Raw genomic sequence first — 15852 nt, forward strand, 5'->3', positions numbered from 1 at the left:
ATAGGGATGACTTGACCGCCAGCTGTCTTTCAGGGAGGACAAGCTGGGATGAGCTTCAACCTGCCACCAGCCCTGAGTATCATCCAAAGGGTGTGCTGAAGATTCAGCTCCCACATGGCCATGAGGAAGCTTCTCTGAAGCTTCTTTGTATGGAAAATGGTGGGAATGTAAGTGGAGCGTTTCCATCCTTTTCCACACAAAGAAGCATTGATGCAAAGAACTATCTCTGACAGGGAGTTTGGGAAGAGATGGTTGCTGTTGCATTGTCCAAATGGAAACTGGGTTTTAGCTGAAGCTGGGATGGGGTAGACATTTGGATAGTTGGATGATGCCATCAGATGTTTTTAAGTTAGCCACAAGTGGAAGCTTATGGAAGAGTTCACATCAAATCCCCAAGCACATATTATTTCCAAGACCTTGAACTTTAGCCTAGGACAGTTTATTTGAATTTCGGGACTTGCTAGCGTTACTGTTTATAAGGGCATGGAGTGACAGGACAAAGGGTAATGGCTCTAAACTGAAAGACAGTAGATTCAAATTAATATAAGAAAGAAATACTTAACTGAGAGGGTGGTGAGGAGCTGGAACAGGTTGTCCCATATCCCATCCATGAAGTGTTCAAGGCCAGGTTGAATGGAGCTTTGAGCAGCCTGGTCTAGTGGAAAGTGTCCTTGCCCATGGTGTGGGGGGGGGGGGTGGAACTAGATGATCTTTAAGGTCACTTCCAACCCAAACCATTCCATAATTCTGTAATTAGTGGTATGGCAAGATGACATAGGTAGGGAGGGCCTCCTGCTTAAAGGGACATCCTGCAGTGAGGCATGAGGTCTGTGGTGCTGGGGCTGGACTGATGGAGGGTGCAGGCTTTAGGGCTGGTGTGCTCTCTGAGAAGGGAAGTAGCAGAGTTGCAAGAGAAACAGTGAAATTGTCTTAACATGGTGATCAGAGTATACAGCAAACCACCCTGTGTTTTAATTTTCTCATAGGATAAGTAGGACACAAATGAACATCTGCAGGGCATGGAATTAATCCTGTTCATGTGGGGAGGATCTAAATGAAATCACTTGCTACCTTCACCCTGCACTCTTTACTTATATTGCAATTATCTTGGGGTCATCAGAAGCACTTACTTTTCAGTTTCACTCATATCCTCATCTACAGCCTTTGTATCCCTCATTATTTTGAGAGCAGTGTAAAACAGTAACAAAAAAAGAGATAGCTGAGTTCTTGAGCAAAATTAGTTGGTGCTAGTGGTTTGAATTTGATTTTTTGAAGTAGGCATATTCAGCTGTCCTTTGAAATTAGCACACATTTTGTGGTGGCCACAAACACAATACTACAAATGCAGTTTCAAATGCAATACTACAAATGGGGTTATTAACTTGTGGTGTCCTCATTTTCTTTTCTTTTTGGGGTTCCCATTACAAAAAAATATCATTCATAGCTGAGGTAGAGGTAATAGGCAGTTTTAGTTTCTAAGGCCATTTGTATCTCCCTGAATTTTTTTTTTCCAACACTGATTTTAGCTGGAGCACAACCTTGATAGGAAGAGTAAAAATCTCCCTCACCCTATCAGAAAGTAGCATGTAAAGTCTTGGACTGCTTTCTATACTCACAGCCTTTAATTGTCTGAGAGATGACTGCTCCTTACTTAAACATTTGGGATAGAGAACTGAAAATGAGTATGTAAAAAGGAAAAGCTACTGTGTCTTGAGAAATGGGAAAGCACTCAGTAACGTCACTGCCAAGCATCTTGGCTGGTTGTGCCTTTGTGTGCCTGTGACAATGCTGGCCTTGAACTCTGTCATCTTTCTTGGCTGTTTTAACTGTAGGAAAAACAAAGCCTCGAGTAAAAATTATAAATTAGACCAGGCATGCTTCCTCACCTTCCTGCACTGTAGCTCTTGGCCTTGGAAATTGCCTGCCTCTTAAGCCTCTTGTTCATTATTTTGGGTTTCAGCTGAGGCAGTGCCCCTGGGTAGATGAGGTCTCCTGGGAGTAGAGGAGGGGAACGTGTGGAGTGGCAGCACTGAGCTTGGAATGGGGCACCGAGGTAATGGGAAAAGTCTGCCAATCTCAGGGATGGCAGTAAAACCTGAAATCCTGGGGGGCACATGGGAGAGGGTCGCTTTCTGTGTCCTCTTGAGCAACTGAAGCTAATTCCCCATGCCTTCAGCACCTCTCGTCCTCACCACCCCGTGCTCTGTGTTGAGAAGGACACAAGCTCCTGGCGTGGTGGACAGATTAGGGAGTAAACTGGGATTTTTCTTGGTTTGTTGCTTTAGAGGGTGGAAGAAGGGAGCTGGATTGTGGTGGAAGACTAGGGAAGATGAGGGAAGAGAAATGGTTAGCTAGGAAACAGCCTAAAAGATTGGTAGAAAGGCATGTAGGGGCAGCAGCAGCAGAGTGCCAAAGGGAATCATTTGGTGAGGGGAGAAAAGAAAAGAGATCATAAAGGTTCCAGAAAAATAGAATGGGTTTTCATAGGAAACTATTATGTCAAGAGCTTGATTAAATAGAGTAGTTGAAAAGTCGTGTGTTCTGGAAAAAAGGGTTTATCAAATAAGAGACTACTATTAGATGAAAAATTCACATTGCCATTTTCTCTGAATATTACTTAAGCTTTCATTCTGGGAGCCCTGTAATGAAATAGAGAGAAGCAAAATACAGAAAATGGAAAGGAGAAACCAAAACAAACTGCTATTTCATTGTTGGATTTGAATAGTAGAACATAATGCAGCATGTTACAACTTTCGAAAATTGTTTACAAAATAAAAAACCCCCAGCATCTGGCAGTGGGTTAAACACTGGTTTGCTGTGTCAACATCAGTAAGAGAGGTATATGCTCACTCATGTATGGGTGTAATCTAGTCACTCATGTCACACCTGCACGAGTAGCTCCACATAAGCACACCAATGGTGTCCTTCCCAGCTAAATAAAATGATTTCACTGCTTTGGCTGCTGAGGACTCAAGTAGTCAATCTCAGTAAATCTTCCTTTCACCTTTCACAGTTCAGGTGCAATTCCTAACCACGCAGAAGAACAGAGATCTGTTTGAGTTCATGGAGCTGAGATGATTCATCTCAGCTTGGAAAGGGATAATATGTGACAACTCCTTATTGTAAATTTGAAATCAAATCATCTTTTTTTTCTTCACTTGTATTCTCTTCTTTAACACAGCTTTTACATATACTCCTTGCTAAAAGCTGATTAATATTTAATGAAGACAAATGGAGTTTTCAGAATAAAGTATAAGAATTGCCCCAAAAGCAGCAGCTATCTGAGATGAGTGATCAGGAAGTAACAATTTGCTATTCAGCTCTGTGGCTGGAGAAAGCATCACTTAGACTGTAATTTTTATTCTGTTCTATACATTTAAGCTGAAAGTGTAAAGTATTTCCAATTAAAATAGTGTTTCGATGTTTCATCTTTCAAGAATTTGTGATAAAATTAACCCATGCAGAGTTGAGAGCAAAGCAAGACTGGAATACATCACAGAAGCCTTCTTTGTAGCCTTGGAAGATTAAAGACAGGCAATGAGCCTAAATATCTTTTCAGAAATAAATGTTTTAAAATTAATTCTCCAAGAAGATGACCTTCTTTTTTTTAATGATACAATATTTGAATGTCAGAATTACTCCTGTACAAGTGTTATGGGAATGAACAACCCAAAAGTTAAATTGGCAAGTGAATGCATGTCAATTTGGCACACATATTACTGATTTTAAAAACTTTGAACAGTTTGTAAAAATAGCTGTAAGTGGGAAATCATCACTAAGCAGATACATTTCCCATGGGTTCCCTGCAGGACCAGATTTTGGGCTGATGCTTGTTAAATATTCTAATTTCTTATCCAGAACAAAACATATTCATTTATCGATCAAATTTACAGAGGATGCACAAATCAGGGCAGTAGTAAATGGAGAGGGAGAGAACTGCAAATCATTAATGCAGAATTGTGAATACCCAGTGACTTGGTAGCAGCCCAGTTTTAGTCATTTAGCAGCAGTGAATGCATAGAGGAATAAAATTTAGGTGATGCTTACTTAGTAGAGTACCCTCTTTTGTTGGAAGTGAGGTCTGGAAAGGGTTTGAGGGTGATGGCTCACCAGCTGGCCTGCCTGCTGCCTGGCACACAGGAGAGCACGTGAGGGTGGGGGACAGGGCCAGCAAGGGGAGGTGGCACTTGCTCATCCTGTGGGTCCTGCCACAGCTTGTGCTGTGGTGCTGTGTGATTGGGGCACCCTGGTGTCAGCAAGCTGCAGTGTTAGCTTTGACTGTGGTCAGAAGGAAGGATGGAGGGATGAAGTGCCCAGAAAACTTGTCACAGAGTAAAGGGGAGTTAGAAGGTGCCTTGATCATAAGGCACATACATAGAGGTGAGGAGACAGATGTACCACAAGATCAAGTGGCTGGAAGGTGCAGGTAGTTCACATCAGCTTTGCAAAAGGGTATGGTTGGGGAGGAAAATTTGACATCAAATCAGTTTCTCAAGGTGTCTTTTCTGTTCCTGGCATATTTAGAAACAAGATGAGTTGTCTTTCTGAAAGATGAACTATTGCTTAGTTGGCAATTATTTTAGGAAAATCTTCCGAAAAGTGTACTTTCCTTTCTTTCCTCTCCTGCTCGTTTTATCCATCTCTGCATGAGACATCACAACAGCAAGAACAGCATTTGTTCCCTGCAGAACTTTTTGAGTCCATGGCTCAGTCAAGTAGTTTTGTTGCCTGTCTCCTTCAGAATGATACTGTCAGAGAAATCCTGGATTTTAGCTACTTATTGGTCACCAGCTGCAACACTGAGTTTCTCAATACAGTTGGCAGGCTAATTTGCGGAAACCAAAGCTTAGTATTTTGCATGCTAATTATTAAATGCTATTTTTTTCCAGTAGAAGTCACATAGGGATCCAGTATTCTGGAGCCTTAGAAACTACATGTTGAAGTTCTGTGTGATTCCTTCATTCCCATCTAATGCAGAGGAAAGCTACTTACATAGTGGCCTCAAGCTATTTGTGGATGTTACTTTTATATGCATATAGCATATCCATATTATTTGGAGGAAGAGTTGCAGTCAATTTAAAATGTTTAGTCTATCCTATTTGTTAGTAATACCAGAATATGTATTTTTTGCTATTGCTGCCTGTTGTGGTTTCCCTTTGAATGCTCTCATTGGATGTAAAATTACAGAAAAATCATTCCTTGTTCACTCCTTTTTCCTCTGGGACGTGTCTCCAGGAGGTGGAATTGGTGTGCTTGGCTCATCCACTTGTGTATGTGTGAGGCATGGCTGCATTTCCTCACTGCAGACAAAAGTCCATCAAAAGGGTTTAATTAAAGTCATTGAAAGGATGGGGGCAATGGAAGGAGACAGATGAAGGGAGAAGGGGCACATAAAGAAAGCAGGCACTGGGACCTTGTGCTTTTGCCATGCTGAATTGTTTTCTTGTGTTCCGAGAATTTCTCCTGAGAGAAAGACAGCTCCAGAGTGCTCAGTGCCTCACCGGAGCTGGCTGTAAAGCTGGGCTCTATAATGGAAATACAGATTATGCTAATTGGGATGAAGTTTTATAGTGCTAATGTGTATTTTACTCTTCTGTGTGGTGAAGTACAGTCTGTGTCTGAGGAAGCCGACAATGTCCTATTCATATGTAAAAATGTTGTGAAGGATCTGTGGTTTAGGATATTTCAGAAGTGCCACATGAGGGGATCCGTACATCTGAAAGCAATATTATCTGTGTATGCTCATTGCTAAGGGAGAGAGGAGCATGTGAGAGCAGCTTCCCAGCCTCCCCTGTATGGGTGTGTGGACCCTGCTGGAAGAAGGCAGGAGTGTTGAGAACTCCTGTGGTCCAGTGGGGCAGGACGTGGGGCCAGCGTTGCTCTGCAGACCTGGAGCTGTGCTGATCCCAGTCAGCTGAGGCAATAAACAGCTGCTGGGAAAGGAAAAGATCTTGCAAAGAAACCCATTGCATCTCTGTGCCTTGGGATTACTTGGAGTTTAGAGGTATTAGACAGAATAAATTCTTGGAATAAGACAGTAAGCCCAGCTGTGTTTTAATTATTAGTTCGGACAGCTTTCAAATCGCAGAATCAGGCCTTTGCTGTCTGTGATACTTTCTTCCCTTTAATATCAGCATTTGGCCTTCACATTGCCAAGGAAGTAGCATCCTTAATTTGTGAGAGCTCATCTGCTTATCCAACGAGCTGCAGTCATAATCCTCTTTGCCGTACTGAATGACTGCTCTGGAAGCGATTACTGCAGGATTTCATACTTTCTTTTCTGCTTATCAAATTCTTTAGTGCTTCTTTTTTGTAAAGAAAATTGTTGTTCATAAATCACAGTAAAGTATCAAGGGGCTGTCACTGCACTAAAAATATCAGGGGCAGTGCTTCAGAGGAGGTAAATTTTGGTCTATCTGGATGTGTTGCTAGGACAGGAATGACCTGTGTCCCTTGGTTTCTGTTTGTCAGGTCAGGTGTGCATATGTGCATGCACTGCTTCTGCCTCAAGTTCAGAGGCCACAAGTCTGAGCCTTTCATTGCTCCAGGTTAAAAAGACTGCTGCAGCTCTATTTTCCATTCTGCTTGGCTTGTGAGAAGACTTGCTGTGCATTTCAGTATATCCATTGCAAATATGATCCTGTGTTTCATCTTCTGTTCACATCTGTTGAAGAATAGCAAAGAAACAGTAGCTCAAATAGACTGCAGCTGCAGCAGCCGTCGTTTTCATTTTGACTGTGATTCAAGATAAATGCTTTTAAAATTACAGCTTTCTAAAGAAACCTTCCTCCTTTAAAGGTTTTTTCTCTCCCTCTTTTTTTTTTTGTGAGCTCATAAATCATTTTTGTTAAGTAGACTGGTACTAACAATGTGATGGAAGTAGTGAGAAATTTAGAAAAAGAAATCCAGCTTCTTATTTTTTTAGGACAATGCAAATGTACTGCTTTTTTTTTTTTTTCCCCAGCACCACCTACATTTACACAGTTTTCTTTTGAACTTACATCAGAGAGATGGGATATAGCCAACTATCTACAAACTTGAAAACTAGGCTGATAAGAAGAACAGAGTAGAGCATTTAGCTCTTTGCTAGACAACCCAGCAGCAGATGTGCCTGCTGATGTTGTTACAGTGAGTATCTAGAAACTGGAGGAAGGCGTGTTTAGAAACCTGTAAGCGTTATTAGAAATCTTCCTACCTTCCCAGATAATTGCAGTCTCATTTGGCAAAACATGTGCCTGACTTGCAGTGGAAAAGCAGGAAAAGGTCTAATGTCCAGAAAGAGATTTTCTTTACATTTGGTGTAGTGGATCCACAGTGTCCTTTCATGCAAATTCGTAATGCATGTGTTTGTTTGTGAAATACACATCGTTCAAGTCACAATTTCTAAGCTTCCAACTTAAGCTGTAGAAAGTTGCATTCGAGATGGAAAAAATAATGAAACAAAAAAAATTCTTAAGTTGATGTAGATGGTAAAAAATTATTTATAAGCACTTAGAAGTAGTTCAGTGAGAAAAGAAATATATTATTTTGATCAATATTTTGTGACATCTGGCTTTGCTAATTGATGACATCAATTACAGCATTCTCAGAGGTGAGCAGGCAGCTGAGATGGTCTGTGATCTATCCAGGATGGACCTGTGAAATATTGTGATGCCCTCAGTTCTGCATTTCATGCCAGAGAAAACAAAGTTGTATCAGAAAAGTTCTGACCAAGTCTAGTATAGTTTGTAGTTTGCACCCACAAGAACTTGTGGTGTTTAAAGAAGCCTGTGTGTTTGAGATAAACAAAACAGAGCTCTCCTCATGGGAGTAGTAAAGCCTGTGGAAAAGTCTCTTGATTCAGGTTTGTGGATAAGTTCTTGAGACTTCTAAAGGATTGCTGTATAGATTAACATTTTTTAAAAATTACTGGAAAAAAAGTTTCTCATTGTTCATTAACAGGAAAGATGTTGCACTAATTTATGCCACATGGAATGTCCGTAGGGTGACCAAGGATCTAAGTCTCTGCATAATTTCACCCAAGGATATTAACTTCCCCACTGTGCCCAATTAAATCCATCCCCATGCTAATCTGAGAACAAACAGGATAAAATACAAATTTATTTCTGGAAAACTGTCTAAAGCAAAAAGGAATTAAATATCTCTCTATTCTTTGGAGGGCATTTACAACTTTTGTAATTAGTGATTAGAGCCAAGAAGCAAACGTTGGGATTCATTTCCTTACTGTGCCAGGATTTATTCCAAGTAACATCAGCCATTTAGAGTTGCTGGTCAGTGGAAAGGAGAGGAGCCACCTCCAGGGCCCCCTAGCATGGCCCATCTCTGCAGGTGTGGCTCTCTGTTAATTGTAGCAACTTAAATGAATAACTTATAGAAATCTCGCTTCTAACATTAATTCAGTCTGTGGCAACTAATAGGTTTGATGGAAGTTTTTAAGGTCTTTGCCTCTACTTTTCTGACCTGGGAAGTGAGGACTATTACTTTGGTGGACTCTGGCCCCATAACTTGCAGCTTTCCTGCTCTTCTCAGCCATAATCATTTCACGAAGGTGTGATCTCTTCTTTATTTTTTATCCTTTGCATTTGTTGTATCAATTTTTGTTTGTGTCTCAAGCTAAGTAAACCCTTGTTTTTGTAGTTACTGTCTGGTATAAAGTAAAATCTGTTTTTCATTGATATAAAGAAGAATTGTCACATTGTCTGGGTTTAAGACTTCGGCATGCTTATATACAATACCTAATCTCATTTTTATTTTCTGAAAATAGATCTCTCAAGCTCCAGGGAAGAAAGCTGCAGTGTTACCTTAAGAAATCAAAAGAGGCCAGACAAGGCTTTAGTCATAAATCCTTGTACCTGTGGTCTCCAGCTGAAGGACCAATAATTTAGTCTAAAATCCTGACCTGAATGCGGCGAAGCACAAGGCCCCAGATGTCACAAGATGTTGCTATCAATCCATTGATCTTTGGGAACTCCTGCTGAAGGATTAGTGTTCATAAATCATTGCCTGGAGAGCTATCTCAAAGTCTCCTTGCTCAGGCTTTGTAGCCAGTGCTGGGCGACAGCATTTGCATGCACTCCTCATGTTCCTGGTTGCTGATTAAAAATTAACCCTTTCATACCATTTGGTGTCCTTAGCCTGATTGCTCTGTAGAAGGGAGCATAGGAATTTTAATGACATTTGAAATGAGTTAGACCTCTTGTTGTCGAGTTTCCTGTTTTGCCTGTAGTTTAAACTTGGCTGAAGTCTTGCAGAGCAAATTGTTGCAAATTATTATGGAAGACTCGTTTTCCTGAAGCAGAATGAGCTGTTTACTAATCACAAGGTTGTTCAGCATGATTTTAGCAAACTGTCTGAAAGGTATGTGGACAAGATTTTCCAAATTAACCAAACAAACAAAAACCAAAAAAAACAAACAAAAAAAAAAAAAAAATCCCCAACCAGTCCCAAACCTCCAAGGAACTCTGGGAAAGGGCTACTTCTTGGGTCACTTACTTTAACTCTGCCCTGTGTCTTATCCTGCTTCAAGAACATTGGATGTGCCAAATGTTGTTGGATTGAACCTCTCTTGATTTGTATTTGGATATGACCAGCTTGCCTTGAGCATAATTCTTGCCAGTACAGACAGAGCATTGTTTCATAATACCATCTACAGAAGAATGTTTACAATTGGACTGTGGATGTCTCACCCTGGTTAAGGTGTTTGGTACTGGCATGTTTTTGAAAGCTTCATCCTATATACCAAATTGAAATAATTTTCTGTGCTGCTGTGGAGTCGTAGCGGAAATCAATGCGAGAAAAACCGTGTACAGGCCTTTAGCTTAAGAGAATCTCTGAACTTTCAATATGGGCACGACTATTTGTTTTTGCTTTGCTTTAAAAATTTGTGGAGTTTAAAGGCAGTAGCTAGTGTAAACATGGCTAGAGATGACAAAGGTGTAAGAAACCATTTTGGTGCTGCTATCTTGCCTCCACCAATTGGCACTGATTTTTCTAAGTTGGGTAGGGAATATTTAGGAGAATGGTCTAACCCAGTGGGTTACAGCTCAAGGAAAAGCTGTAAAAAACTATGTTACATTCCTGCTCTTTGCTGTCAAGAAGATGCTCCATGGAAAGCTTTAGCTCTGGCCTGAAATTAGGGGTGGTTGGGCAGGAGGAGAGCAATGGATTAGCTGGAGAGTGGTGTACTTCAGCCAAAGAAGCAACCACTTTCAGCCTCTCGTGCAGAAATCAGACCAAAAATGACAAGCAATCAGACCAAAAAGAGGAATATATTGGACTTATTTCTTTAAAAAAGAACAGGACCTGATCCTCAACTATAGTCTCACCATACTGCTGCCAGTGCATACTTTTTCCTCCTCAGTGAGAAAACTTGTATCCCAATAGGAGAAATGAATTATGTATGTCAGCTTTAAGCAATGCTGTATTAGGGAATTTTCTTCTTTGTACTTTAGACCAGTGTAATGAAAAGTTAAATATTAATATGTCCTCAGAACTTTTATCAAATATTTGTAATATGACACTTAATTTAAGAGGCAGTGAACAATGGTAAAATTTTCACATTTGGCTTTTATTATCATGCCAGTAATTAGAATAGTCCAAGCAATGTAAATTCAACGTCACCAAGTAGGGAGGCAGTTGCTAGATAGCAGCTGGGGATCTTTTAATATACAGAAGGCTTGGAAACTGGAGCCTCAGACATCTGTGAGATAGTACAATGATAGTGATAGAGATGTCTGCTGGATATATGCACCTATGCTTGAAATGCCACTTGTCTCTCTCAATACTGAGGAAGAAGTGGCAGCTATTTTGTGTGTCTCTTCCAGCAGTCTCCTCTGCAGCTTAATCCCACACAGCCTTGGAAGAAATTGTTTGATTTGCCCTTCTGACACTTTGTGAGAAGGTCACCTTTATGGTTTTCAGTCTCCAGAAATCTCAGTTCCTGTGATTTCTGCCTGACCCCCTTTCACTTTGTCTAGGTAGTCCCAGTGTCCACATACATTTTATTTTAGGCCAGTAATCTCCCAGTAGAAGTGCCACCATGTCCCCTGTCTCAGTTTTTTGTAGCTCCTGATAGGGAGAGGCAGAAATTGTATTGATGTGGCTTCTTATATTCAGTATTTTCTCCAGGGGTCTCCTGTTCTGGGATAGGGTCCTTGAAGGTTACCAAGTGCATTAGAAATGCTTTCTGCCAAAAAGAGGTGATAGATTAAGCCTGGCTCACATGTTTCCATGTGACTGGTCTTCAGTGTTCTTGTGCTCAGTGCACTGTAATTCACAGGTCAAATTCCTGCTCTTGGTACTGGTGGGTCTAAATGGAGTTTTCGGGAAGTTGAAGCTGTGTACAGATGCTTCTGTTCTGAGATGATTTAAGGCCTGCACACTCTCCTCTATGTATGCATACACAGCTGATTGTTGTGTTGATAAGCAGGGCTGTTTATCTTCCTCTTCTGAGAAATTGAAATTTGGTGCCTAGATAGCATCCTCTACCAACTTCCTTATTAGATTCATAACTAGTGGTTCCACATATATTTTAACAAGATGAGCCAAGACTGCATTTTTGACATATCATTCCTGGGGATGGAACAAAGGTCTTGTTTTTACAGCTCTTGTATTTAAGTAACAAACTCATGATTCATCCAGTTGCTCGAACACCTGGCTAAATTCAGGGGATTCATGTTCTTGCTGCACTTGCAGTATTAGCACTACTCTTTAATCATTAAAGGCACTGAACACTGCTGATCTTAAAGGTCTTTTACAACCTAGACAATTCTAAATTTCTTTATCAGCTGCTTCACACTCTTGTTGTGTATGAACGTGATCTTTTGAACACCTCTTGAGGCCATGTGTATGCAGTACTTATCATTAGATTATAATTAAATGTAATTTTGTATGGAGATCAGCCCAAGCCATAAAGTGTAGATTTGGATATTTACTATGCTAATAAGAATATTTGGTGAGGATAAAGGGCTTGATTTTTAAATTTTCGCTTCCACAGTGGTGTGACGGATCCTTAGCAAAAGTGTTGTTAAAATTACTAGAGTTGTAGTTACCCTCCATACTGCAGAATGCCATAGGTGAGGTTCAGGCCCAAGAGGTTTTGGCATTGGCATAATGAAGCACTGCCTCAGAGAAGCTGAGATGGTAGAAAACAGGTTGCAGGAGCCCTGAGAGATGAGTTTGCCCACAGACATGCCAGGAAGTGTTTTGAACTGTATAAAAACATGCCTGGTAGTTATTAATGTAAGGATAGTTGTACAAACAGTGCAGGTGGGATTTCTGCTGAGGAGAGGGGAATGTTCACCTTTATTTTGATGCTGCAGTTAAATTCCAGGCACAAGTACTTTCCAGGTGTGCACAGATGTGCTGTGTGCAGTTGTATCAGGGAGTGCTGTTCCTGACATCAATAAACAGGAAACCAAGTGCAGTGTTGCTATGCTAACCCCACAGTCTGATTCTAAAGGCTTTATTGAAAAAAACAAACGAATAAAGTAATACTGGAAATGATAAAATAGGTTCAATTGCCTCTATGATTAAGGCTCTGCATTAGCATTTAGCTTTTGCTGGGGAGATAGCTTTTTATTGTCTATTTACATCTGGAAACAAATCTTTCATGTTGTGTAAATAATTTAATCTTTATTGCTGTTACTGCTGCATATAAAGTGTTGATACCTGCTGGCTAAGTGAAGCAGCAAGGGATGGATACATTTATGCACGGTAGTATTTACTGTATTTAATGGAAATGAAAAGCGAAATAACAAGTTAGGAAACACCACACTAGAATTGTTATTCTTCTTCATTTTAAAACAAAGCATCAGTGTTGCAGGACCTTGGTTATCACAGTCTAATGAGCTGGATACACTGAAATGTTCCCCTCTCCCTTTTTCCCCCTGCTGTGGTGGTTTAATGTGCTTTGCCCTTGAGTAGAAGGCTTTATTTTGGAAAGGTTTCCTTATTGAGGGAGGAGCTACAAAATTATTTTGAAAGCTTCTCTGGACATAGTTCTTGTACAAGAGCACATTTTGGGGGGGAGGGATGGGGTGGACAGGAGCTCTGTAGTTGGAATGGCTGCTGGATGTCTAACATCCTCACTTCAGTATTTTCTTCCTAAAACCACTTCCAGGCTGTGGAAGCTGACATTACTGTGAAATACTTTTAGAAGTTTTAACTTTTTAAAACACATTGTAAGGTATTTTTTAAAAAGACACATTAGCACAGAAGTGGAGGAATCGCAGTACTTGTCTGCATGACTAAAAATGCTCAGAATTTAATCAGGTGTTTAAAAGTGTCAAATAAAATTATTGCCTCTACTGTCCTAATTGTAAAGAAAATGGAAGCCAGTTTGTTTACTGGGTATTTCTGCCTCCAGCCACAAGACCTGTGGAATCTGTCTGCTTAGGGAAAATGCAACCCAGCATGTTATTAGATAATTAACTCCTATTGAAAAATAGATATGAAGTGAATGAAGGAATCAATTATGTTTCCAGATTGGATTGTATACAGTTTTCTGTGGTTTATATTACTTGATGTATCAATTATGATTGCATATTAGGCCTCAGTATTACAACATTACTGGACTGTATTCTCTGACTTGGCTTGAAGCCCACGATATCATGTCTGCAAGTGGTGCAGCTCATTGTTCTAGGACACTTCAATAGTTTCTGGTTACAAAACATGGCAAGAGGTGGTAAAAGCATGCCTGACTCGGTTTAACATGATGTTCCCAGCAGGAACATCTCATTTTCCCTTTTTTTTGGTTATGTCTTAATCAAAGGTTGATGAGACAAATCTTCCCTCGCTGTGATGCCTGATGTGAGTGTCTGAGAGCCTGATGCTCCTTCCAGAGTTCCCAGGGTGAGCTGGGGGCAGAAGAGTGGTAGCAGAGGATGACATGAGCCATGTGGGATTAGAAGCTCTTGTTTTCCTCCTGACTACAGAAGGTGGTTAGAAGTGAATTTCTTCTTATAGAGTTCTATGGCCACAAAAGTCTAACTTGAAGCTGATGGTCTCCATCCCTGCTGGGGCTCAGGTCAACACCTCTCCTGAAAAATTTGTCATCCAAAATGCTCCTTGATCAGACCTTTGACAAAGCCTTTGGTTTGCAAACCAAGTCTTTATTGTCTTGTTAGTCTTTAATGGTATAACACAGTACATGTTGTTCTGTAGATCAGTCAAATTTCCAGCTGCAATATGTAGAGCAAAATTGTGGCAAGGAGGGCAGCAGTGTTTGATTGTTTGTGTGTTGTGTACTCATGAGTATCTGTTCTAGGGGAAACAGAAGAGTTAGGCCAAAAGCTTTAAAATCATGCATTTTAATATGAAGTTCCTACACAAATTTGTGTTCAGGCTGAGACAGGCTCAAACATTGCCTCTCAGAGGTGCTGACTGTAGGAATCCAGCTGACTCCTCCCTGATGATCAGAGGTGGTGGTGTCTGGCACTGTTGAAAATTGTGTTGCTTGGTACCCATGCTTGAATTTATGTGCGCCCAAACTGAGAATTGTTGCATAACAACTTTTATAAGAGAGCTTTTATTTTCAGTAACTTCCACAATAGATAAAGGATTTAGCACTTGGACAGTTGCTAAGGAAAGGAAAATCAGGAGTTAAGTGACAACACTGTCTAGAATCTGTCAGGAAATCTTTTCTTGCTGTAGGTATTTCAATTGCCTTCTGCTAACCACTGTTGCTAACCTTACTAATTTCAATTTCCCCTTGCAGTAATGCGTAGAAATCCATTCGGGATGGACATTTGCTGTCGGAAAGGATCCAGAAGCCCACTCCAGGAACTGTATAATCCCACCCAGGTGAGTGTCTTGTGGCTATAATTAAGTTTACCAATCCAGCATACAAATACAGTCTCTTTTGATGATATTTTGGTCTATTTTTCTTATTTACATGCAACAGCTGCCTTCATTCAGGAGAACTGATCCTAGAACCTGCAGGGTTTAGCTATGACATTCTACAGTTTGAGTTAAAAGCCTGATTTTTAAAGGTTTTTATTCATCTCGATGTGGACTCCTCCAAAATCTTTTCTTAGATACCAAAAGCCTTAAAAGCATATACTTTTTAGATCTAGCTAGAAGCTGAGGCATTGTGTTGACACAGACTGGCAGGGTGGGGTGAGAGAATGAGACATGATCTACATGAGACAAGGAGTGCAGTAAGACTGTAAACTGCAATAATAATATATGAATATAATTTATATGACTTTCAAGTAGCCAGCTGCCTTTCCTGTCCTGGTCCATGGCTTGTATGGAGTCTAGACAAACACTGTAGCTCATGTTCTTCCTCACACTGTGTGCAATTCAACACCTGACTGTCTTGATGGGAGCTTAGGACCTCAGAGAAATAACCTTAGTTATTGCTCTTCTTGTGACAAGCAGCATAGGAAAACTACCTGAAATTCATGCCCCTGTTTGCTCCTCTAGATTAGTTTATTCCCTACATGTGGGCTGAATTGGCACATTCAGGAGAAGCATTTCCTGTTGACAGCTGAGAGGAAGTGCTGCCATTGAGAGAAAATGCCAGCTGACTATTAAACATATTTATTAAAGTTTAACAACCGCCTATTATATATTTATCCATCAATGAATACATTGAGTTTTACTAAATTGGCTATTAGGGAAAGAGACTATCCCAGTAAATCTGACTTGTTAGATTTAACAAGGCAGTAAATGTTTTAAATACTATTTGATTATGAAGAGACTCACTGTATAGTGTGCAAAACGAAGTCTGAGGGATTTAAAGTATTTGCATAAAGAATTGACAGCGATCCAGTGATATGTGATATCTGTTAAGTAGCACAGTAAAGCTCCATTTGCTCGTTAGTGTTGCTTTTATGAACACAGGCTGAC

The 15852-nt window shown here is 40.3% G+C and overlaps 1 protein-coding gene across 2 annotated transcripts in view; it reads left to right on the forward strand.

The window, feature by feature from the left end:
• The window catches only part of CHST11 (carbohydrate sulfotransferase 11), a 161024-nt gene that overhangs the window by 51555 nt on the left and 93617 nt on the right, over window positions 1-15852 (forward strand). For both annotated transcript variants that reach the window (XM_063395727.1, XM_063395728.1), the window contains exon 2: window positions 14717-14802. In XM_063395727.1, the coding sequence (XP_063251797.1) occupies window positions 14717-14802 (86 nt within the window). The remainder of the gene's footprint in view (window positions 1-14716; window positions 14803-15852) is intronic.

This window comes from Prinia subflava, chromosome 4 (genome assembly GCF_021018805.1).
Source record: "Prinia subflava isolate CZ2003 ecotype Zambia chromosome 4, Cam_Psub_1.2, whole genome shotgun sequence".
Classification (NCBI taxonomy): Eukaryota; Metazoa; Chordata; class Aves; order Passeriformes; family Cisticolidae; genus Prinia; species Prinia subflava.